Source organism: Balearica regulorum, chromosome 3 (genome assembly GCF_011004875.1).
Source record: "Balearica regulorum gibbericeps isolate bBalReg1 chromosome 3, bBalReg1.pri, whole genome shotgun sequence".
Lineage (NCBI taxonomy): Eukaryota > Metazoa > Chordata > Aves > Gruiformes > Gruidae > Balearica > Balearica regulorum.
In genome coordinates this window covers 68,303,339-68,329,054 of record NC_046186.1, presented here as the reverse complement: position 1 = coordinate 68,329,054, position 25,716 = coordinate 68,303,339, and the positions used below count along the sequence as shown (strand labels likewise).

The 25,716-nt window shown below is 39.9% G+C and overlaps 1 protein-coding gene across 10 annotated transcripts in view; it reads left to right on the top strand.

Annotated features, from left to right (window-relative positions):
- The window catches only part of ARID1B (AT-rich interaction domain 1B), a 336,972-nt gene extending 312,175 nt beyond the window's left edge, over positions 1-24,797 (top strand). For 5 of the 10 annotated variants that reach the window (XM_075748343.1, XM_075748346.1, XM_075748347.1 and 2 more), the window contains 8 exons: positions 8,392-8,530; positions 10,022-10,194; positions 11,856-12,006; positions 13,000-13,116; positions 14,671-14,767; positions 17,888-18,677; positions 19,535-19,665; positions 21,693-24,797. In XM_075748343.1, coding sequence (XP_075604458.1) covers positions 8,392-8,530; positions 10,022-10,194; positions 11,856-12,006; positions 13,000-13,116; positions 14,671-14,767; positions 17,888-18,677; positions 19,535-19,665; positions 21,693-23,405 — 3,311 coding nt within the window. In that variant the 3' untranslated portion in view covers positions 23,406-24,797. The remainder of the gene's footprint in view (positions 1-8,391; positions 8,531-10,021; positions 10,195-11,855; positions 12,007-12,999; positions 13,117-14,670; positions 14,768-17,887; positions 18,678-19,534; positions 19,666-21,692) is intronic. The other 5 variants (XM_075748351.1, XM_075748349.1, XM_075748350.1 and 2 more) reach the window with 1 other exon arrangement.
- The last annotated feature ends 919 nt before the right edge of the window (positions 24,798-25,716 follow it).

Genomic DNA, 25,716 nt, shown 5'->3' with positions numbered 1-25,716 from the left:
AATGGGAAGTGGCAAGTCAGGGACCCAGCAAGCTCTCCAGGCAGTTTGCAGGCTGCATGGCTCTAGTTTGAGAATTCATGTCGAGGATACCAGAAGATTGCAAAGACCTTTATAGCCATATGATACAGTTCTAGCTTTTACAAGATGATTTGTTTTGATAGTGCTTTGTCAGTACAGAAAAAGATAAAGGTGATAAAGCTTAAATCTTTTTCAGCCTGATGTATTCAGTGTAAGGATTTTAGGGAGTGTTTAGTTAAAATCTTCTAGGTACATCTCTTTCTGTAGTAGCCTGAATATTTCCTCCACCTTGTTAACACCTAGGGTTATCAGGTACCCCAACACTGATTATTTAATAGACACGAGGTTACTTTGCAAGGCAAGTTTAGAAGATGGGGGAAGATACTTGGTACTATGAGTGAGGCCTATAGCTCAAGTGTTGATCTGCCTGAAATGAGCGTAGAGTGTCCTGAACGAGCACCACTGCAAAAAACAAAAGATGTTGGACGTGCCTGTCACGTCCTGAGAAGGCTGGTGAGGGGAGCTGAAACTGTTAGACTTGTTAAGGAGGGCAAAGAGGAAATTCATCTATTTCTAAAACTAAACAGCAGTACTAAAAATGAAAGAGTATTTTGCTTTGCTCCCTCCTCCCTTACCCCTCTCCCTCCAACACTGCTCTCAGTAGTTGGTTCAGGGATGATTGCCATAAACTGACTGAATTTTGAGATGAAGAATTGTTATTTAAATACATAAACCTGAAACAACAGAATAGCAAGCTCAGACACACCATTTTTAGAGGGTCCTTTTGCAGCATGACAGTACAGATGAAAATGGCAAAAAGTCCAAGTTTAAATTTATCATAACATTCAAGCAAGCTGTCTATGAGGAGAACTGAAACTATTTTTCTAAAATAAAAACACAGCAGGACATAGAGACTAGAAGAGGGGGAAGCAAGCAAAGATCTCAAGGTTTGTTTTGTTTGGGAGAAAAGAGCTCGTGTCACTGAATGGACTGCACTTCTGTACGGAGAAAGGCTTTCCCAGTGTGTATCAGCTTTAGTACATGAAATCCCGCTGAGGTATAGATGCTGCAGAGAGAACAAGCCTGTTCTCTTTAATAGTCAGCTTTTTTCTTTTTTCTTTTTTCTTTTCCTTTAGTATATAACAACATTAACATTTTAACTGCACAAAAGAAGTAGAGTTGTACATGTACTTTAGATAATCTGTTACTCTTTGGCATTCAGAGGGAACAGGAGCCCAATACAACAAGAAACAGTAGCCTCCGAAGGTCCTTGCTTTAACCATTAGCCTCTGTTGCGCAGTTAGCTCAGTGTAGGCAGAGCCGCTTTGAAGCCAAATCCATTCGCAGAGAACTAGTTAGCAGTATTAGAGCTGAAGTTAATTCTGATAAAAAAGCAGGGGGACTTGTCTGGGAGAGGAGGGTGTTTGATTTTGTCCAATTCTAACTAGCTGATGCTGTGAAATCAGAGTCATGAGAGTTTAAAAATCAGCTCATCCTCATAAAACTTTTGAAACTAAATCTTTTGTTTGCTCCTAAGAATATATAGGGAATATATATAAGAATATATAGGGACTGGCAGCCTTCTTGGTACAGAGAAGAATTCAGTTCCCTTGTGGATGCAGTGCCCAGGTATATGTTATGCAAGGTGGAAGCACGGTAACACACAGTTCAGAGCAAACCAGTTGTTGCAGATGTCCCGCATCCAAGGGGTGGTTATGTGACTGCCTCACAGATGACCTTTAGAATGCGATCATAGAGAGAACGCTAGGCAGCAGAGTGCTACAACTACAGTGAGGAGATTCCTGTAGAAGAACCCGGTCAGGGAAAGGATGTGATGTGTAAGTCAAATCTGTGGGACTGCGAAGGCAGTGGTCTGGATCTGTGTGTTAATCCTTTTGCTTGTAGCACTGTATTTGAGATTCTCCCATCACTCCTGTTTTTTACAACATCATTAATGAGGTAAATGGTATGTATAGGAGTGAATAATTTAGTGTTATGTGCAGTGCAGTTCAGGATAGTGTCAGCAATTATCAAAAGCTGAAAAAAGGAGCGAGAGTAGAGCAGCAAAGTGACAGGCTGGTTGGCTTTGTTCAGCAGAGGTTTGCATAGTCGCCAAGGTGTTAGGGGTAGGATTACCTGCCTATTTTAATAAATGTTCTGGCTTCATACTACTGTCAGAGCCTCTTCTGCTCTCTCATAAAACTCCCAGGGAGAGGTGGGGGCCTTGAACGTGTTTTAGTGTGGCTTGCACTGCTCTGAGACCGTGCAAGTTGCAGACGTGCTTGTGGTAGGCTGAGGCCTTTGTATCCCAGCTTACATCTGTCGGGGTCAGGTAATGCCGTCAGCAGCGAGGACCAGCAGCAGATGCCTAATGACAGGCTGGCTATTAGGGGACCCCTGTTGGCCTTATGTCCTGATTGTTGGGTTCGTGCCAAGCTCCATGTCAACTGTTAACTGCTCTTTTGCTGCACAGAAAATCCCTTCTAGGGAGAGAGGCGCTGTAGGTCTTTGTAAGCATCCTTCTAGGACTCCAGTGCTTTCCAGACGTGGGTGCAAAGACAAAATGCTCTTCCTGTCATGCGTGTTTGATAGTTTTGACCAACGTATGCACAAATTATGTGGCAAGTTCTAAACTGAAAATAATTCTGGGGGCCATTATGCTAAGCATTAATGGGTGCCAGAGGACAAATTTCAAAGGAACATCAGCGTGAAGGAGTTATTTTCCGTTGCTGTACTCTGGCACTGTAAATTCTTAGCTGCAGTCTGCAGTTATGTATGCATGACTTTCAAAATTACAGACGGAGCATTTATCCTATACTGAATGAGCAGGATGGTACAGCTGAGGATGCTCCTCAGTAACACTCAGCAGCTGGCCCTGATGTCAACGGAGATTTCATTACAGCAAACCTGGAAAATTGTGCGCCTGTGTTGGAGCAAGAGCGCACCAAGAGTGTGTTCCCTGCGTTTCCTTGGCAGCAGAGAAACAAGACTTGGGGAGGGGGATGGCGGGGGGGACGCGACACACCACCACACGACACAGCCATTCAGTGAGTGCGTCTGTAACCAAACCCATCCGTCTCTGCTGGCGTGTGGCTGACTGAAGTGCTATTATTAGCAGGCAGGTGATGTCATGGAGTGTGTCATGAGGCCAGCGAGGGAATCCCCATGGAAGATGGATGGGCGAGGGGTCGGGAGGGGTGGACAAGGAGACAGACAGAGGCGCCCCCATGCTTGCACCCGCGCCTGCTCGGGGGGGGGCCTTGCCGCAGCCAGCGGCCCCCAGCCTGGCCTAACTGGGGCACTGGGTTCGTGCTGTGTAAATTATCTTCCCAGCGTGGCGGCTGGCTGTTCACTCTCAAGTATGTGAATGTACTTAACCTTCAGTAACCTTCCCATTGTTTACTTTAGAGTATACATTTGTAGCTTCTGGCAAAAGGTAGGGATATCCTAGAGAGCATGTCAGGCCTCATATTAATGGCGTTTCAAGAGGTTGCATTCTTTTCTTTCTTTCTTTCTCTTTCTTTCTTTCTCTTTCTTTCTTTCTTCCTTTTTTTCTCTGAAGGGAAAAAAATTGCTGGCAAGAGAAAGATTTTAATTTTTTTTTTTAACTGCATATTTCTGTTCTGGTAAATAAAGCATCTTTCCTGAAAGCAGTACTTACTGCCACGCAGGCTTTGCAAGGAAAAAGCCACACCAGTGCTGAAATTCCATGCTGCCAAGAATAACGCATGCCGTTGAGTGAACTGTCGAAGAGTTTGTAGGACCTCACCTTCTCACTGACAAAGATGTTAATTTTATTTCATTTTGGATGGATTTTATATTGGTAAAAGCATATTCTTACAAATCTGTTATGACACTTGAAAGACAAGTGTTGCTTGGGTGTGGATGTGAGATGAAAAATTCAGTAACTGTGGACACATAGGTTTTTTTCCTGGACATCCCCAAGTCAACAACAGAATCATGTAAGCAGAGATCACCTGTTCTAAAAGAACATTGTTGCTTGTCTTCCTTCTTAGTTCTTTGTTTAATACTGAAGCTTATGAAGCACTTCTGGATGTCCACAATCAAAATTAAACATCTACGATAATAAAAAGCTTGCAAGGATAGATGTAATAATTTCAGAGAGCATCTTAGCAAATGTAAAATTTAAGGTGAAACATGAAAAAAGGAATAAGGTACTTTCTTACTGAGAGGAGGGTTGTTTTCATATTCTTTAACTAGAAAACATCGCTAATAGCGATGTGTGTACAATGCATGTGTGAGAGAACAGAACTAGTTTGCATTTAACGTGTGTGCAGATGCTGTATCCAAAAACTGTTAGAAATATATTGCTGTGATGCAAAGTCAAGTGCTCAAAAATTAGGAAATGCCAACAGTGAGATATAATCTTTGCAACCTTAATTATGTTTCCTTGTGCATATACAGTTCAATACACTGAATGATGCAGTCACATTGACATTGTCTGTGTCACTCAGTGCATGGAATAAACAGAGCTCAGTGACTGAGGACCTATTCAGTATTTTGTGTTATCCTCACTTTTCCATACACAGCCCTTACTTGTGCCACAGTTTTCTGCCAGACTCAAGCAGAGGGTTATAAATTCACTCCTTGATTCTTCTCATCTTCACTACAACTGTATTGGAGGGCTTTAAGGAGCATTAACCAGCCTTTGCAATACCCAGCTGAGAGGAAGAGTAGTATGATTCCCATTCTACAGAAGAGGAACAGGGCTACCAAAAATTTTACAGCATGAATATCTGCTCATTCTAGGTGCCAGTTTTCTAAGTTCTGCCATGTATAGCCCTTTATATGATCTCATCTGTTGCCCTACATGTTCTGCTTAGCTGGAAATCAGCATCTCTAAACAGAATCTCTCTGAAAAGGAACACACATCTAAGAACCTCTTATGCAAAATTTAATTCCACTCATACGTCCAGTATTGGACTCTTCCTAGTATTGAACGCTTTGTCTCTATCCAGGCACTTATGGTACTTTCCCCATACTTGAACTCTCATTAGGTACATTTTCTGGGCTTTCTTGGTGTTCCTTGTGGATAGTACCATGTCCATGCAACTTTCAGACATCTCAAATTCTAATCTGACCTCAGCAGCATCCAGGTCCTTTCCAGGTTCCCAGTCTCCTTGTCATTCTCCTATTCTCCTTTTCTGTTGATGGCCAGAAACCCCTGCCTTTGCTTGCCAACCTCCAGTTGTAACCATGAGAGCTTGTGCAGGGTGGCTTCCTGGCTGTAGGTTCTTGTGCTCAGCTCTATATTCAGCGCTGCCCAGATCAACCCAGGAGCTGAATTACAGTAAGAGTCCTGCTCACTCACAGCCTGAAATAAGTACAAAAAGGATCTGCAGAAAACCAAGCAGTGAATGTAGCAAGATAATAATCTCTACATATAAAAAGCTATTTTTCACAAATTTATTTGACCAAATCAGAATAAACACTGGAACAGCAAGAGTACTTTCCCTGTCACAGGCAAGTCACGCAGCATTACCGCCAAGTCTCTTCGTCAAACTGTGTATGGTGCTGTGTGTGAAAAAGGTGACCAACACGTGCTGGGCTTGGAAGACTCATTAAAAAATATTCCTGTTTTGGGGACAATGGAAGAGCATCATATATTTTTGAAGGCATATTCTTAGAAAAAGCTGGCCAATTCCAGCTGAAAATTTCAAAAACAAAACTAGCTTGAGGGGATTTTGCTGAAGCTTGCAAAGGTACTGAAAATAGCATCCTACAAGAGAAAGTTAAGTTGCTTAAAAAAATTGTACCTGCTGTACCAACAGTCACTAGGAAGAGTACATACTTACTCCTCTCAAGGAATGTGCTATTTACATTGATGCTATTATTAAAGTATAGATGAACTATTCAGCAGCCTGTGAGCGTATGACATAGAAATAATTGTCTTTGCAGTTGCTTGTAGGTCATATCCGCACTTGGGCTCTTGGTAGCTGATGACTTAATCCAGAGATTGAAACATTTGCAGTCCCTGTTCTGTAGAACTGTCCCTGACCCAATGGAGGTCAAGAGCAAAGCATATTAACAAAGCAGTACCAGAAACTTTGCACTTCTCATGCTAGCATTTGCCTTCCATTTTTCAGCTATTTATAATCAGTCATTTAGAAAGAGGCGGGGGAATAATAACCAACCCTATAACCACCATCCAGCAGTTAGAAATTTGACTTGTAGTTTCTCAGTTGGGTATCTTCTTTTTGCTTTTTCCTTATATAAGAAGATTATATAAAACACATTGTTATTCATAATAAAGATTGTGTATTCATGCAGCCTATAAATACTGAAAAAATACTTGGTTTTTTAGGTTTGCTTTAGATATGAATTAAGTTCTTGCGCAGGTAGCATAGGGAAGAACTTTATTTCTGCTTAATAGCCCACCATAAGAGAAATATGCAGGGTTAGGCAATACCGTATTTTACATTAAGTATATGGATACACGAAGACGTTTACTTACATGGTTCTAATATAACAAGATGGTATGTGACAATGTGTGGTTTAAGTCAGAAATGCTTTCAAGGTTTTTAGAAGTAATCTAGAATTGTGTTTAAAGCTCAAGGGCAGGAGAATGATTTTGGTTCACTCGGGTCCTGTATACGAAGGGCTCATTTTATGTGAACATGATGATTTTTTTTATTATCATATGGCTTTATTATGGCACTAAAGCCTTCAGTCAACTGTAGCATTAGTTGTTGCAAATGTTGTTGTTACTGCATTAATGCAATCAGAGAGCTTTTCTTAAACTTTTTTTGAACCTCATTACTATGTGAGCATAATCCAAACATGCCTCAGAATGCTGAGGACAAGAACAATGTGGTCTACGCAATGTGGATTTTACATATGCACTTGCTACTGAGACTGATTTCCAGATAGTGGAACATGTGTTACAGATATAAATGAAACACATATAAAAAAGGTGTTCTTCAGTTAAAAACAAGCTCTGCCTGTCAAGATGATGAGTGTTCTAAGATTCTGAGTCAATTATAAACTACTCTCTCTTTCACATAGAGAAGAAAAGCCCATATTGCTTGTTCCAATTTTCCCTCTAACAGTAATTTATAAAGTTTTGTTAATTGGTTGTTGAATGTAGATAGTCAGGCACTATAAAATGCTTACATGACAGTTCATAAAAAAGAAGGACCTCTCAAGCCAAAGCCCTGTCTTTCTATTAGATTTGTGAATTTTTTCTGTTGGTAATTTCTTTCCCAATTGTATCTGAAGATGTGAATCCTACAGGTTCTTGGGTAGAATTTCTGCTGCAAGGCAAATCAGATCCAAGGCTTAGATGTTGTTGCTAATTCCCACTTACCACCTTCTAAATAAGAAAACTATTACATTAGATCTTTGTGGTTGGGGGGGGGGTGCTTCTTCTCAGTAGTCATATGAAAATAGTTCAGTGCCTACTTTAAAAGACTGGTCTGGTTGTATTTTATCATTAGCATATATGATAAAGGATATTTAATGCCCTTAATACTGCTCAGTCTCATCAGAATAGAACATTACACGCTTTTCTACGCTCATTGTCATATCAAGACTATAGCTATTTACCGTGGTTGAGGAGGACAGTACTGCATGTACTCTGTCGCTTTCTGAGATCTCAACATAGAAGTTTTTGCAGATGAAATAGGTGCTTTGCAGAATTGACCTGGTCTTGTTACATATGCTCTACAATGAGCCTAACTTCATTTTAAGATGTCCATTGCTATTTTTGCAGTTTTATTAGGGGTGTTAGCTATAAACTTCTGTTCAAATTCTGCCTTCAGTGATCACTTCCTTCTTATCCTAGCTTGCCTTTTGCATTTCTTAAATACAATCTTCTACCACGTTGTCTCAAAGATGCCATGGGGTTGCAGTGTGCCACTAATCATTTGCCATGTTTCACCATGGAAATGTCTGCCTTTTAGTGATAAATGAGATGATGAATTTATATTAATATAGCAGTTTAAATTTGTGAGGAAAAGCTTCTGGCTGAAATTTGCCTTATAAATGTATGTGTTGTGATAGTGATTATGTAAAGAAGCTGTGCCAAAGAACAACCTTCATTTACTCTGTTGTAAACTATAGACAATTAACTTTGTATCTCTGACCTCTGATTTAAATGCTCCTTCATCTCGATGATTTCTATTCATGTTGCTTCAGGCAGCAGATTAAATTCATGGTTCTAGGAAAGATGATGGCTATTACTGCACAGCATATCCTGATCTCAGAGGATTTGGGGGAAGTTATAAAGTACTGAGATATATACGGTATTAGCAGGCTTATGGGGGGAAGAACTGGTTTCTCTCCTTGATGATTATTATTTCAACTGGAATTTGCTGCTGCCTTTTAATAGTTCCTTCTTCTTTAATTTCACAGCTAATTCTGGTTCCTTGCAAGGCCCACAGACTCCACAATCTACCGGTAGTAATTCCATGACAGAAGTGCCAGGCGATTTGAAGCCCCCAACACCAGCATCAACACCTCATGGACAGATGACACCTATGCAGGGTGGCAGGTATGAAAAGGGCTTTGCTTCATTTTTTGTTGGGTTGTAGTTCTACAACAGTCTAAGCCAGTCTTTCCCTTTCCCAACTGCTTGGGTGCTCATCTGATTCTCTGGTGAACTGGTGAGAGCCTTAAGAGAGGAGAGAGGGAAAAGGAGGAAGGAGTAGAAACTGCATTAGCTTTCTAAACACCAGAGGAGGATCAGACAAGCACCAGAGCAAAAGGGGGCATGGAAATATGTGAAGAGTGAGGAGGAAGGTGGAACCCAGCAGCACCAACTTAGAACCACAACCTTCCTTTCCTTGCTTACCCTGTCCTCCTCTGGTATATGGGTCCAGACATTCCTGCACAGGAAGGAGGAATTCAAACTGGAATAGATTCTAAAGAAATACTGGTGGGATGATCAGGGAATGGGGAGATAAAGGGGCTTGTTCAGCTTTGCTTAGGTTGTTTCTCATTATTAGAAAAGTATGGATCTAGAGTGCTCTTCTAATAAATACAGTGGGGTAAAAATCTGTGTGGGTTTAAGGTGTTACTTAAATTCAAATTGCAAAAAGCGTATATAATAATAGTAGTTAAGTGTGATAGCAGAGAATTCAATTAGATGAACCAAGAGATCCCTTTCAGTTCTATGTCCTGTAAGTCACATAGACCGGCTTAACCTGAAGTGAAGCCTTCTCACTATTTGTTGAGGATCCTTAGCCCACTGAAGTCCAGCAAAAAAAGTTCTTGTTGACTTCAGCAGGAACATAGCTGAGTTCTGAAGTCTGTACAGAGTCACTCCAAACTTAATATATTTAGGTTCTTTCTTTCTTCATCTGTAATACTGCAGAAAGGATAACAGGAACCTTTTTTAATCATCTGTAATTCAGATTGAGTTTTCTTCCACTATGAAAAAAATCTTATTTTGCATTAAGAATAAATCTGATAGTTATCAGGGAAACTCCATATTCCAAGCCAAATTTTTAAGACCTTTAGAATAAAGCTGGCTGCAACCATAAAGGTTAGTGCCTCTCCATAACAGTAAATGGTATTTGGGAGGTAAATCAAGTGTTGCTGTTTAGTCTTTCCTCTAGTAGGAGAGCAATGGGGTGCTTGGTAAATTTGAAAGGTAATAAATATGAAACTGATAAAAAGTAATACTATTTTGACACAGCATATAATTAACCTGTAGTGCTCACTGCCTTGGGGTTGTGAGGCAAACAGCTTAGTGAAATTTCGGAAAGGTTTAGACTTTTATATGAGTAATAGGAACACACACAGTTGAATTAGATTAAAAACCCTGATCTTTAAGGTAAGTAGCCAGACAAGCTTGAGGGGAAAAAAATGGGTAGATTTTTTAAATGATTGTCCATTGTGAAAGTTTTTTACATCTTCCTCAGGTGTATCCTGCACTATCATTGCCACAGCGTCATGGGCTAGGTGTATTAGAGTCCAGTCTGTTTTCACAGTTCTTATGAATACATGATGATGTTAATGCCTCCTTTTCCTCATCTGCTAGAAACAGCGCAGTTAGTGTGCATGATCCCTTTTCTGATGTAAGTGATTCAGCATTCCCGAAGCGAAACTCCATGACGCCAAATGCACCATACCAGCAGGGAATAAACATGCCAGATATGATGGGAAGGATGCCATATGAGCCGAATAAAGATCCTTTCGGTGGAATGAGAAAAGGTATTTTCTTTGTGGGAGCTTAAGTGTTCTTCCCTGCTTCTATGTAATCAAGATGTTCTAGTTGTCAGAATGAGATTTTTTTACTTTGCTGATTTTGCCATTGGTAAAATGGTATCCTTGTAACAAAAGGAGAGGTGCAGTGCAATTGTGTTTCATTCTGGTCTGGTCATATTTTCCCCCCTCAGAGTCACACTGTTTATTTTAGATTTCAAAGAATCCTAAAAATGCTTGTAGGAATACATTTCAGGAAATAATAGCATAAATTCATAAGGTTAGATTTTATGCAATGCCGTATGTTTCTTGAAAGTGGTTAGCTACTCTGCAAATCAGATGCTGGACTTCAGTGTTAGAATGTGAAGTGGTGAAGCAACATGCCTGGTTGTAGTAGGGCTGAACTAGAAATTTACTGTACGGAACTGAGAAAGTCTCCTAATGCTCTCTGTCTCAGTTTACATACTTTTCAGAATAGGAAAGCTAATTTTTTTCTCACTTGGACAGCCCCTGACAAAAGGTGATAAACACACTCAAAGTTTGTTTATTTTTAGAAAGCAAAAATTAAAATTAATGTCAAACCTGACTCTTGCCCTTTTGGGCACTTAACCTACAGATGGTTTTGTGGAGATTGTAAAACGTGCTTAAGATGAATCAATCTTGCGTGCCTTGTATATAGGAAAGTGGGAGGAAAGAACACAAGCAGGGCTCACAATGGCTGTAAAGAACAGATGGAGGAGATGAAATTAAGAAAGTGGAAACTGAAAGGGAGCAAAAGGGAGGAATGGGAAGAAAAGGTCCAGAAATCAGGGGAAGAAAGATATGTGATGAAGTGCAGAGATGCTTTAAAAGAGATAGTTAATCCGATGTGATTTTTTTAAGCCTTCCCTTTAAATCCTTTTGCCTGGACTGTGTACACTACCATAACACAGTTGGAGGAAGGGAAAACCCTCTCTGCCTTAGATTCACTTTAGGTTTTATATCTATGTGAGATTAAATGGGTTTATTGCACTTTGTCATACATTTCCCATTTATCCTGTTGAAACAGAAATGTCTGTGTTCAGTATTTACTATGAGGGACTAAAGGATAGAGTCTCTTCCTCTGTTTGCTTGGGGATTTATATCTGATAATAGTGGTCAACATGTCTTCTCCTGGACCCACAGAATATGCCCATCCTGCTCAAGAAGCTACATTTGGATACAGTATCTTTTCCATAACCAAATTATGGTATACATGTGTGTATGAGGGCTTTTGGGAAAAAAGAAGAGCCTGATTCTGACAGCTTTGTAATCCAGACTATGAGATTTGCTTTCATCTGTTCTGTAAGCTTTATGTTTGAATTCATATTTAGCATTGTTTGGGGTGAAAAGAACAAGAGCGAGTTCATCTTCAGCTATGAAGACCACAGGGAAGAATCTGCCTGGTGCCTGATGAGCTCAGTTCCTTAGGATATTACTTTCCTTTCTTGCAGCTCCTTAATATTATATCCATCATCTTGGTAGTGGTGCTGCTTCATGTGTTTTCATCAGACCCTGGAGAGCTTGTCAGACACCAGCTAATTCTCCTCGGCAGTGTTAGAGATCTGAACATTATTTTAAAATACATCATTTAATAGAACAATATCTTCAAACACCCGGAATAATATATTTAATTTCCCTTACTGTTGCAGTGCCTGGAAGCAATGAGCCTTTCATGACCCCTGGACAAATGCCTAACAGTGGAATACAAGATATGTATAACCAGAGTCCATCTGGAGCAATGTCCAACATGAGCATGAGCCAGCGACAACAGTTCTCTTATGGAAGTGGCTATGACAGGAGGTGAGTCAATCTTCAGGAAAAAGGAAAGCCCATTAGTGAAAATGATCCTCTCTCTCCCCTTCTCATTTTCCCATTGCATCTTGCAGAGAACATAGCAGCCTACATTTCCTACAGCATCTTACTAAATCACTGGGATTCAAACTATTGGTAATGACTGAGTCTAGCTGTTCACAGAAATTAATAAGGAGCAATCATCACACCTTAGAAGTCACTCAAGCTGCAGCAGATCAGCACGAGGGTGTGTTTGACAGCTGCCTTCAGCTGGCGGCTGGGCTGTGATGGCATGAAGTAGCACTTGAGTTAGTCTTCTGGCCATGTTTTCACCTAAACAGTTGTTGGTGGCTTTTTATGAAAAACAAAATGCACAGCCTAAATATGTCTGGTTTGTGGTTTGTTAGTGACTTACCTTTGGAGAGTTTGGAGTCTGTTGTCTGAGCTGTAGGGGCACCAGTCTTGCAGTGTGGCCATCACTACCCTCGTAAGTGTGTCTTTCAGTGAAGTACAAAATAAATTTGGTCCTCCTTTGTTTATCCCAGGAAAGGCTTTGGGGAAAAAAAAAAAAATCAGTAAAATCACTGATGTCTAAGCAGTGGTATAGCAAGCAGAATGGTTTGGGAATGTTTGGAGAATATTAAGTATTCTGGTAGGTTTTGCAGCTCTCACTGTATTCCTACTTTGACTTTCATTAGGCTGTGTACTTTAGCTGCACTTTTTGTTTCCTGATGGTAGCCAAAGTGGTGCAGTGTGGGTCTTTTAAGTGTAACGGCAGAATAGTTTTCAGTCAATAGTTTGAAGTAGTAGATGTGTAGAGTAACACAAGTGTATTCATGTTGTTCAACGGGTCATGTTGCTGGGGAGTCAGTGAGAGTAAGGGTTCCAGTGGAAGGTGATAAGTGAATGTTTTCTTTAAGGGGTGTGTTTTGTTTTATTTTGTTGGCAATTTTAGCGAATAAGTGCTTTTTACAGAATGAGGTTTCCTTTGTCATTTTTTAGGTCGGATCATGGGCTGGGTCCTGAAGGCAGTATGGGACCACCTGGTCAAAGCAACATGGTGCCTTCAAACAGTGACCCAAGCATGTACTCTCCTAATCGTTACCCTGGCCAGCAAAGGTGAACACTGATTTCTCTGTTTGTAATATCTGCAATAACCAGCTAATGAGTTCTGGCAGCCTCTGTGAGAGCACATAGACAGAATACGTGGCCTCTTGGAGTGTTACTTCTGTTTTGTTTGTTCTTATTTAGGCTTTTACCGTTGGTTCAGTTTCGGGGGGGGGGGGGGGGCGAAGGCTTGGGTGAATCGGTTGACTTTGTGTAGCCATTGTAGCCATAGAATCAGAGATGTTAGAAAAGGAGTATACATCCTACCTTGTGTATCTTCCTCCCAACACTGAACTGAACATATTTTATAGGCCCAAGTTCTCCAGAGCAGCATTAAGTGACACCAGTTCTGAAGCTTCCACAACCTCACCTAGCTTGTGGTTATCCTGTGGCTAACAAGTTGAACATTTAGAAAGTGTTCTCTTATGCGTAACATACATGTACCTTTGCTCAGTTTTATCTTATTGCCTGTACCATCTTGGACAACTGCAGACAATTCCCTTCAGTTATGTTGTTCTTTTAACTTGCATTAGGTAATTTCTCTCCATCCATGTCATAATTTTAGAAGGTACTGAACAGCTATTCCTTTCACTCTGGTCAGCTCTCAAAAAATGTGAGTTTTCTATGCTTTTGGAAAAATTAGGTCCCGCTAGTTCTTTTAACATGTCAGGTTCCCCAGTCCTCTGTTTCTCTGACTCTCCCTGATACAGTACTTCCATAATTATACTTGAATTGTAGATATGTTCTCACTGGTAGTGTACAGAGGGGAATTACTGACATATTGGTCTGCAATACAGTGTTATTTATCAGTCTTAATACCTTCCAAGTACTTCATTTCAGCAACCTAAATTTCATTCAGATGTGCTAAAAATATTGCAGTTGCACTGTAGTGCTCCACAGAGGTCGTAAAGGTCACAGGTAAGTTTCCAAGTGCAACGCAACTCTGCCTCTTATGTGTACGCTTCATTATCTAGCTTTAATTAAAAATTACATGAACATTAGCAAAATTATGGGTACTGTTTTTACTCCGTAATGATGTATATAAATGTTACATACTGTAATGAAATGCGTACTTGCTTTCTGTCACTATCATCACACTAAAATAACGATTTCACTTTAAATCGGCAGTTAACTATTGATTATATTCTTAAATAATCCAGAAAGTAGCATGCTTGGAGACTGACTTGTTAAAACACAAGAATTTTGACTTGCAACCTTTCAACAATCAGATGCTTTTCTACCTAAGACAGGTTCCCAGTGGCTGCAGCTGCCTTTCTGACTTCTTTTCTGACCATACCCTGTTCCCATTCCTGACTGCTACCTCTAAAGCTCTCTGTTGCATCTTCACTGCTTCTCCTTTCTTCCTATCTGCTTTATCTCCTCCCTTGCACTACCAGCTCCAGCAGAGCTTTCTACATCAGGCTCAGGACCATACCACACTGTACCTTCATCTTGTTTCCAAATGGCAAATATCTTCAAGGTGCAAGATCATCAGAGCACTTTGCTTTTCCTGGTGGCTTGGAAATTCCAGCAGCTCTAAGTATTGATTTGAATGCTTCATTTTAGGCATGAACCATATGGGCAGCAGTATCCAGGACAAGGACCTCCCTCAGGACAGCCACCATATGGAGGACATCAACCTGGAATGTATCCACAGCAGCAGGTAGGAGAGGGGAAAACAGCTATATTCATAACATTTGTTAAATAAATGTCACCCCAAAATTCTGTATACATTCAAAAATCTGTTTATACAATATATGTCTTTTGGCACAGAGGAGCACTGCAGCTCTGGTCAAAATCACAGCCCATATGGATAAGCAGTGTATAGGCAGCTATAGAAAAATGTGTTCACTACACTGGAAGAGCGTAGATTTTAACAGATGTTCTGTGGCTTTGGATGTGTATCAAGTGAATGTCCCAAGTTAATAACCAGCAGACTGGGAAAGTATAATTCGTAGGCTAATAAAGTGATGCTGCCTCAATTCCAGAAACAAATAGGAAAGCTGCTTGGCTGGCAGGTTGAAGGGCCTTAACTTAATGTCATGCAGCCAAGTGAACCCAACAGAAAACTGGAACAAAGTAAAACATGCAGTTCTCTCAATTACTCAGAACGCTGGGGTGAGGCATATGAGATACCTATCTTTAATATAGATCAGATGGCACATTCCCCACGTGTTATCTCTAGTAATAATATGGTACAAATACACAAGGGAGATTATTAGTGTTAGAAATAGTTTAAACAGTTGTACATTCCAGTCTCCCTAACTGTGTAATAACTTTGAAAATACAAATTATATAATTAGTAAGATATTTTTTTTGTTAGTGTATCATTAATACCTTGTGGACAAAACCCATCTTCTAAGTCAATAGCAAAACTCCACTTCAACAGGATCAGAGTTTCATCCTGCATGTTATTAATTCATTTCTAATCATACAATAATTGAAGTTAGCTTCCAAAATAGAAAGCATTTCCTTATAATATAAAAATTAAAATGCAAGCTAGTGTTCAACCAGGTTCAGATAGTCCTTTTCAGTTTAGCATAGAGTTTTACTAGGAAATTCGGGGCAAGGGGTGAACCTCAAAGAGGAGATCTTAGGTTGCACTGAAATTGCAGAGATATATAACAGAACAGTTTGTGATATTTCATGCTAATGTATGCAGGGAATATATTAACTACACGTTCATTTAAACAAGGACATAGCTAGAATTTGTGAAAATAGATTTGGCCCTGTCCTTAGTGCTGTTTATATGCTTTGTCCAATGACTCTTGAATGCAAAATGCATTAATGCAAAAAAGCAGTGAAGAATGAAGGGCAAGGATCCTGGCCTTGGCCTCAGCCTCTCGTTCCCACTCCCAAAGGATTCCACTTCTTCATTTAGCTAGAGATTAAGTTGCCACTAGCTTATTTTCGATTTCCTAAATGTTACTCTATAGTGGTACAGGAAGAATGTGAAGAATGACCCTTTCAGACTTTATCTACAACCTGAAGGCTAGGGAGCGACCTGGGAAGGAAGTGCTTGGAGCATGAACTCCTGGGGCTAATGAAGCACGCTGAGCCAGATTTTTCAATTCCTGTACAAGTGCTCATAGCCCAAGAGCTATTATGCAGCAGCAGGTGACCTGTGTTGGTGTCTTTTTGTCTTCTGCAAGGTCTCAGAATTCCACATCCCTGGTGGAGAGAGACACACATTGTGCAGTCTCCTGCTGAACCTTTTTTACACAGGAGAGGGAGTTCAGGTGCATCACTGTCCTCAGCATTGGGTACCATTAGGCATGGTGCCACTACATACAGAAGAGCACTGAAGTGCTTTTAAAAAGGCACATGCTTCATTCCCAAGTGTCTACTTTAAGCGCTCTTAGTGACTCTGGCAAAACAAACACCACCTTTTTAGGTGTGGCAACTGTCAAGTCAGTTCTTAATGTATAAATTGGCCCCAAGGGCCAAATCTAATACAGCAAGTAGTTTATGTAAGGCTGAAAATAGGTATTTCTCAGATAGTCAGACAGCTCTATAGCTAGTTTTAAAAAAAATACTTTCATGCAATACAGTAGTTGTGGTTTTATGTGCACCAAAGTTAGAAGATGAGTTTATGAATCCCAGAGCTGTTTTAACTGACCCACATTGAATACATACAGAATTTTATCTGATCTTAACTCTCTAGTACATTAGTATACATTGTGCAATGTGACTGAGCTACAGTTTCCGGGGGAGCCATAACTTTGAATTTACCATAGATCATATATTCAAAAATCACCCATTTAATTCACATTTTTTGCTTCAGAGCACTCAGTGTGGTTTGAACTGTGGAACAAACTCCCACAGGAACTACGGACCGCTGCAAACCTTATCACCTTCCCCTCAAACTGCAACATGGTTTTTTTTGTTCTGCTGTCTTAAACATAAATACATACAAGCTTGTATGAGTTTAAAACAACTCTGCTCCCCCCAAGGTAAAACAGCTTACCTCACACAACATTCCCCATGTCAGAGGGTGAGAAACAAAGAGGGAATAAACCATAGGTGGCAGCTGTTAGTTACATTGCTTAATTCATTACTGATCAGCAGGGTAAGAACCTGTATAAACTAGAACAGAACGTTTGATGTGACTATTTGCTGTAATAATCTCACACTAAATTAAATGTGATTAGAATGATTTGGGAAGAGGGATGGTTGCCCAAACAAGACCATGTTCCTGGGAATTACACAGAGTAGCAAATGCAGCAGAACGTTTTCTCCTACTAATAAATTTACTGTGTGTAGCTTACGCCCTGTCATAAGATCCAGTGTTTCAGACCTGCATGCTTACAGCATATCTTGTTATTTTAAGAGTTCATTCAGTGCTTGTCCCTGAAAAGATTCACTGAGTGGTTTTAATATTTTTTAAGATTTTTCTTCATAGTAGACTAAAGCATAAAAAAGAAGTGAAAATATTTTAGTTGGTAAGGACCATTGCCTTTTCACGCATGTCTGAAATGACCAGTGGAATTTAATCTGACAGATAGGAAAGGAAAGGGAAAGGGAGCAAATGAGAGCAAGCATAAGAAAATTTAGCCCAAGGATAACTTTCCTTTTAGTATAAGCTGTAAGTGCAGCAAAACAGAGGCTTAAAAAGAAAGCACTGGATCAAGCCTAACCATAGCACTAAGTGCCTGACTCTGGAATCAGCACGATCCTTCGAGAGCTAAGTGCCTTCAGCTTTTTAAATGAGCTTTCAGCCAATATATTTATATTGTGTATGGAGTAAAAGTGACACATCTTCTTTCCAAAAATTCTTTTTCAGAACTATAAACGACACATGGATGGCATGTATGGGCCTCCAGCCAAACGCCATGAAGGGGATATGTATAACATGCAGTATGGCAACCAGCAACAGGAAATGTATAACCAGTACAGCAATGCTTACACGGGGCCTGACAGAAGGCCCATGCAGGGACAGTATCCGTATCCGTATAACAGGGAGAGGATGCAGGGCCCAGGACAAATGCAGCAGCATGGAATTCCTCCCCAGATGATTGGTGGCCCCATGCAGTCATCATCCTCCAGTGAAGGTCCTCAACAGAACATGTGGCCAACACGAAATGATATGCCTTACCCTTACCAGAATAGGCAAGGTCCAGGAGGCCCTGCACAGGCCCCACCGTATCCAGGGATGAATCGCACTGATGATATGATGGTACCTGACCAGAGGATAAACCACGAGAGTCAGTGGCCTTCTCATGTCAACCAACGTCAGCCTTCTTATATGTCATCCTCAGCCTCCATGCAGCCTATCACTAGACCTCCTCAGTCATCCTACCAGACGCCACCCTCTATGCCAAACCACATCTCTAGAGCTCCAAGTCCAGCATCCTTCCAGCGCTCTTTGGAAAACCGTATGTCTCCAAGCAAGTCTCCTTTCCTACCCTCGATGAAGATGCAAAAGGTTATACCCACAGTTCCAGTGTCACAGGTCACAGGACCTCCACCCCAACCACCACCGATTAGGCGAGAAATTACCTTCCCCCCAGGCTCTGTAGAAGCATCCCAACCAGTCTTAAAACCAAGACGAAAGATTACCTCAAAAGATATTGGTAAGCATCAAAACAAAAGCCAAATACCAAAATAGGTTGGTAGAAAGGACTTTGATTTTTATTTTCTTTTACAGTTTAAGACTATTTTGACAAATAGTTAACTTTGATAACTATAATGTGAGTGTCTTCTTTGATAAAAATGTAATAGCATATGCATCAGTGAGCATGATAGGTAAAACTCATCCCAGACAATCTGACATGAAATGAAAGTAATATTTTATATGGAGACCTGAGGTCTCCAGAAATGCATTAAAAACAAAGCTTGCCTCAGATTTCCAAATGATATGCGTTGAAAGGTCCTTCAGAATGTCTGTTAAATCACCAATACAACATTTAGCTGACCAAAGCCTTCTGTGTTCTTGTTCCACTTAAGCTGGAACATCTGCTGTGTAGTTAGTCTCTGCTTCCTTCAGATGGCCCATTTATTAATTCCATATTATTTGTCATGTTTCTTTCTCCCCCTGTTCTTTCCCAAGTACGTTCTTATCTGAAATTCCTGTAACATTTCATACATTCAAGTTCTCATACTTGAAGTTCCCACACTCCTGACAAAGTATTCTACCTTTATTTACTGATTATTTGGTTTATTCAACTTCCCTAAGTTTGTATGATTATTTCGGCTTTAGCAAAGATGGGAAGAATGGCCCTGTTAAACTACTCTCCAGTATTAAGGCTGAGCAGCCGTTACAGAAAAACTGAACAGGACTAAGTGGTGAAAGCAGAGTCTTAACCAGTATTTCAGTAACTATTTCATTTAAATTCTGCATCAGAATGTCACAGTTTAATCGTTCAGAACTCATTAACGGTCTCCGAGGATGCACTAATACTGTTTTACTTCTCCTCCTTTCTTTTTCCAGTAACTCCTGAGGCCTGGAGAGTGATGATGTCTCTTAAATCTGGTCTTTTGGCTGAAAGTACCTGGGCGCTAGACACTATTAATATTCTTCTGTATGATGACAGCACTGTTGCTACTTTCAACCTCTCTCAGGTAGGTCGGAAAGCAGTATACTTCTCAAATTTCCAAGGAAAAAAACCTGAAATAAGATACCTTCAAAAATGCTTAAGTCCTTTAAAATTAATGTAATTAGCATAAATTTGAATATTGTAAAACTTCCCTTTTTTATGATTGGTAACAGTGGGCAACAAGAGATAGCTTTAGCTCGAATAGGGGAAATAATAAGCCTGAAAGGAGGATATCTCTTGTAGAAAGGAGCATGTAGGAATCTAAGAATTTTAGCATTGACAGAAGACGAATGTGTAAATTCACACTCATGATAGTACAAGGACAATCCCAGAAAACAGCAATACGTTAGTAATCATCTTGCTTAAGTTGTGTTTCTATAAAAGGCTTTGCAAAACTATATTAAATCGATTTGAGGCTGTCTTTTGGTGACTACTTGTCTTATTCAGTAGTTCCATACTAGGCTGTGGGACTTTTTAATTGCTTATTTTCTGTTTGGTTTCTTCTGCCAGTAAATTAAGTTTGCACAGAAATATCAGATTGACAATTTAAAGGCTAAAATCCACTGTCTGTCCACAGGATGCAAGTAACACAGGATTTAACAGTGTGTGCTTTTGCCTCACTACCTCCCAGCATTTTTGAGCCCTTCTCTGACCATTGGCCTGTTAGGTGGTAGTAATAGATTGCATGCTGATAATGCACATCATCTAAAATTTGTACAAATTAAATATTCAGGTTTTTTGCTCCTTTCATTCCTTGGTTACTAATAGTGCAACTTATCATTTTTTAAATATAATGACCTTTTTTTAAAATACAGACACAAATGGTACATTTCATCCCACCTAACTTTAGAACTAGGGATATCTATAGCATGATTCATCTCATCCTGAAGCAGAGATCTAAAATAGGTCAGATGAATCATACCCTAGAAATGGCCTGTAAAAGACCATTGATTATAAAAGGAATCTAGACAGTTAGGTTAGGTGTGTAACTGTTGTGGGTGTTTGAAGTTAAGTAAGGTGAATCTCCTCTGAATTCTATTAGAAATTGCATTAATGCACCCTGTGTGAGTTGCACAGAACACCAGGCATATTTTAAATGCATATTTTTTGGTGACTTTTGCCTTGGACTCTATTCCCAGTGGCAGTCAAGACTCCGTATGATGACTGGTAATTCCTGCAGTTCATAAGCATCAGTTTGTTCCTAATTCTTTGAGGGCTTGTTCAATCGTAAGAGAATATAGAATGGACAAAAGATACATTTTGCTGAAAACCTATTAGCCCACGATTAAAAAAAATATGAAAAGCCAGACAATCAAGCTGAATACATCATAACAGCAAAGAATTTTAATAATAAAGCCACTGAGGGTAAATTAATACCAAGTCCAACTACTGCCTTTCCATAAAAAAGTGATTACAAGTTAATTAAGAGGATTAAACCTAAATGAAAACTGTTTCTGAAGGGTGACTTACAGCACCAGGCTCCAAAAACAATTTTTAAATATTGCCAGGCAAAAATGGAACTATTCCAATAGAGATGGGATATTAGCCTAGGATGTCAGTACCTAGACCCTGAACTGCAGATTCCTATAGGACAGTTGGTCTTAGAGACTGACAAAGGAGGAGAGGAAGAATTGTAAACTTTAGCCATCTAATAAAAGTACAAATCAGAAAAACTGAGAAACTTACTGAAGTACTCTGTACAGAAAATGAAGAAAACCTAGACACTTGCAAGGGGGCAGAACAGCTAGGCTAGATGTCCGCTGCAGCTTAAAGGAGACATATGAATGAAGTTCTGTATTTCTCATAGCTGCCACAGTTTAAGCAACTGGGGCTGTGATAGTTTGACATTACATACTGTTTGGACAGATGCTAGAAGAATTTCCTTTGATTAACTTCTGCCATGCAGGACCTAGCCACAAGTCCACAGCAGAAGGAGGGAAATATTCACAGATGTGTGCATCAGTGTTCCTAATAAAATTCCATGCAGAAAAAAATATTTATCTGTTTTTTTTTTTGTTTTTTTTTTTTTTTTTTTCTTTCTTCTCCCCTCAGTTGTCTGGATTTCTTGAGCTTTTAGTAGAATATTTTAGAAAATGCCTGATTGACATTTTTGGAATCCTTATGGAATATGAAGTGGGAGATCCAGGCCACAAAGCACTTGATCACAAAGCAGCCAAGAAAGATGATAGCCAGTCCTTGGCAGAGGATACTGGAAAAGAGGAGAACGACGAATGTATTGATTATTTTGATGAAGATGAGGAGGAGGGGGAGGATGAAAAGGTAGAAGGAGAAGAAAAGAGCATTGTTTTTTCCACTCCTGGTGCCATTGCTGATCCAAGTGAGAGGCCAAAACAAGCCAGTAAATTTGACAAGCTGCCAATAAAGATTGTAAAGAAAAATAATCTGTTTGTTGTTGACCGATCTGACAAACTTGGACGCGTTCAGGAATTTGATAGTGGACTTCTCCACTGGCAGCTTGGTGGTGGTGACACTACTGAGCATATCCAGACTCACTTTGAAAGCAAGATGGAGATTCCTCCGCGCAGGAAAGCCCCTCCTCCCTTGAACTCTCCAAGCAAAAAGAAGGACCTGGAGGGGAAAGGCGAATCTGAGGAACAACAAGAAAAAAGTATAACAGCAACCATTGATGATGTCCTCTCAGCTCGGCCAGGAGCATTGCCTGAAGACTCAAACTCTGGTTCCCAAACAGAGAGCAGTAAATTTCCCTTTGGGATCCATCAAGCCAAAAGCCACCGGAATATTAAACTGCTAGAGGATGAGCCAAGGAGCCGGGATGAGACTCCTCTATGCACCATAACTCACTGGCAAGACTCCTTGGCCAAACGCTGCATCTGTGTGTCAAATATCGTCCGTAGCTTGTCTTTTGTGCCTGGCAATGACACCGAAATGTCCAAACATCCAGGCTTGGTGCTGATCCTGGGAAAGTTGATCCTTCTTCACCATGAGCATCCAGAAAGAAAGCGAGCGCCACAGACTTACGAGAAGGAGGAAGAGGAGGACAAAGGGGTGGCCTGCAGCAAGGATGAGTGGTGGTGGGACTGCCTCGAGGTCTTGAGGGATAATACATTGGTCACATTAGCCAACATTTCTGGGCAGCTAGACTTGTCTGCTTACACGGAAAGCATCTGTTTGCCAATTTTGGATGGCTTGCTGCACTGGATGGTGTGCCCGTCTGCAGAGGCACAGGATCCTTTTCCAACCGTGGGGCCCAACTCAGTTCTTTCGCCTCAGAGACTTGTGCTGGAGACCCTGTGTAAGCTCAGTATCCAGGACAATAATGTGGACCTTATCTTGGCCACCCCCCCATTCAGTCGTCAGGAGAAGCTCTACGCTACTTTAGTTAGGTACGTTGGGGACCGCAAAAACCCAGTCTGCCGAGAAATGTCCATGGCGCTCTTATCGAACCTTGCCCAGGGGGACACATTAGCAGCAAGGGCAATAGCTGTGCAGAAGGGAAGCATCGGAAACTTGATAAGCTTCCTGGAGGATGGGGTCACTATGGCCCAGTACCAGCAGAGCCAGCATAACCTCATGCACATGCAGCCTCCACCTCTGGAGCCACCTAGCGTAGACATGATGTGCAGGGCAGCCAAGGCCTTGCTGGCCATGGCTAGAGTGGACGAGAACCGCTCAGAGTTCCTTTTGCACGAGGGTCGTTTGCTGGATATCTCAATATCTGCTGTCCTGAACTCTCTGGTTGCATCTGTCATCTGTGATGTACTTTTTCAGATTGGGCAGTTATGACATAAGTGAGAAGCCAAGCATGTGTGAGTGGAGATTAGAGGGTCACATATAACTGGCTGTTTTCTGTTCTTGTTTATCCAACGTAGGAAGAAGGAAAAAAAAAAAAAAAAGAATCTTTGCTCCTCTGCCCCATTCACTATTTACCAATTGGGAATTAAAGAAATTATTAATTTGAACAGTTATGAAATTAATATTTGCTGTCTATGTGTATAAGTACATCTTTTTATTTTATTTTTTTTAACCAAAGTTGCTGTCTAGTACATTCAAAGGTCACACTTTTTTTTCCATAGATTATCCTTTTCAACGTTCTTTTCCATGTTTGTATTGCATATTTTTTGGGAAGCGAACTAGTGACTTTTTAAAAAAAATGTTATGGCAAACCATTGTATGACAGAAAAAAAAAAATCTCACCACTTTGAAACAAAAAGGTGAAAAATAACCAACATACCAAGTTCCTGTGTGTTTTATTTTTTCAAATAAGGAAAAAATAAAAAAAAAACCTTGTATACCATCACCCAAAGCTCTGTGCAATAGAAGATTCTAGTGATGTAGGTGTAGGGGATCAAGGAGGGTGTCAGTCAGTAGTCAAAATACAAAACAATACTGGTTTCTCCTCAGGAGAAATGGTTACATTAGGCTAGGAGCAAAACAAAACAAAAAAGTCAAGTTAAAAGATTTTTAAACAAAACCTGATGATAAACATCAATTGCTTCCTCACCAGAACTGTCTTATCTACATGTTGGTTGTTTTTTTTTTTTTGACCTTCCACAATGACAGTTCTTCACAATTCCTTTAATCATTTTTTAAAATATTTTTTTATTGCCTAAGGGCCGTGATGTATATAGAAGTTGTACATTAAACATACCCTCATTTTTTTTTTTAGTACAAAGTTTTTAGTTTCTTTTTCATGATGTGGTATCTACAAAGTGATAGTAGAATTATTTTTTCTTTCATTTGGGCCATATCTCCAAAAAATAATAAAAAAAAAAAGGAAAAAAGAAAAAACCCAACACAGAAAACCAACAACTGAGGGTAATGTACAAGTTTCTGTATGTATAAAGTCATGCTCTATTTCGGGAGAGCAGCCGATCACAATTTGCTTTATAAATCAAGGTGTGGAAATGGTTACGTATGGATTGATTTAAGAAAATGGTTACCAGTCTACAGACAAAAAAAAAAAATATATACAGGAAAAAAAAAAGGAAGAAACACAACTTCAAAGATTTTTCAGTGACAAGAATCTGCATTTGTATTTCAAGATAATGTAGTTAAAAAAGAAAAAACTTGATGTAAATTCCTCCTTTTCCTCTGGCTTAATGAATTTCATTTATTCAGTATAAAATCTTTATATGTTCCACATGTTAAGAATAAATGTACATTAAATCTTGTTAAGCACTGTGATGGGTGTTCTTGAATAATGTTCTAGTTGCAGTGTGGGATATCGGAAAGCAAACTAATTACAAGAAAGAGCAATAATGATTATTCTCTTTCCCCTACTTTATTATTATGACCTTCAAAAATATTACACTATTGTATTGCAGCAACTTGCTCTCCTTTTAGAAAAGCCTTCTTGCATCAGAGAAGTGTTTTTAATTATTATTTCTAAAACCACGGAGCCTCAAAGGGGAAGACATGGCTGGCAAATGATAGTTCTGACTATGCAGGTATCCAGTCTCTGTGCTGTGTTTGGGGGACTGAAGATGGATGTTAGAAAAAGTGACAAAAGATTTTGTTATAGCAATAACCAACTTGAAGAAATTGATCTGTATTCACTACCTGTAATTCTCTCTGTTGGTTAAAGGTGCAAATACCCCAGTGATGTGGGTATTTAGAATAAACACCCACCCACTTCTCGATACTGTATGTGTCATTGCATACTTACATGGCCTCTCATCCTGGGAGTCCCCCATTAAAGTGGATCAGGCTTTAATAGAGCACATCCATCGTTGTAATTGGTGGGAGATGGCCATTTCAGTTTCAAGAATTATCTGGTTTCAGATACATCCACTCTCACCTGGTGATATCTTGTTGCTGAATATTGTTCAAGCACTAATTTTTGCTATTTCCTCTTGGATCATTGACTTTGTTAGTGTGATCATAAAAAACTAATAATAATCAATTTCCCTGGAATTGCCACATAATTACACTGTTAGTGGATATCCTCCTCCCCTCTCCAATAACAATACGGAGGTACTTGAAAATTACAACCCCCTTTGGCATACTGCCCATCTTGTTCATATAGATTGCTGTAACATTAATATATGTAAAAGAATTTCAGAGACAGGTAAAGTATATACAATTATAAGCCAAG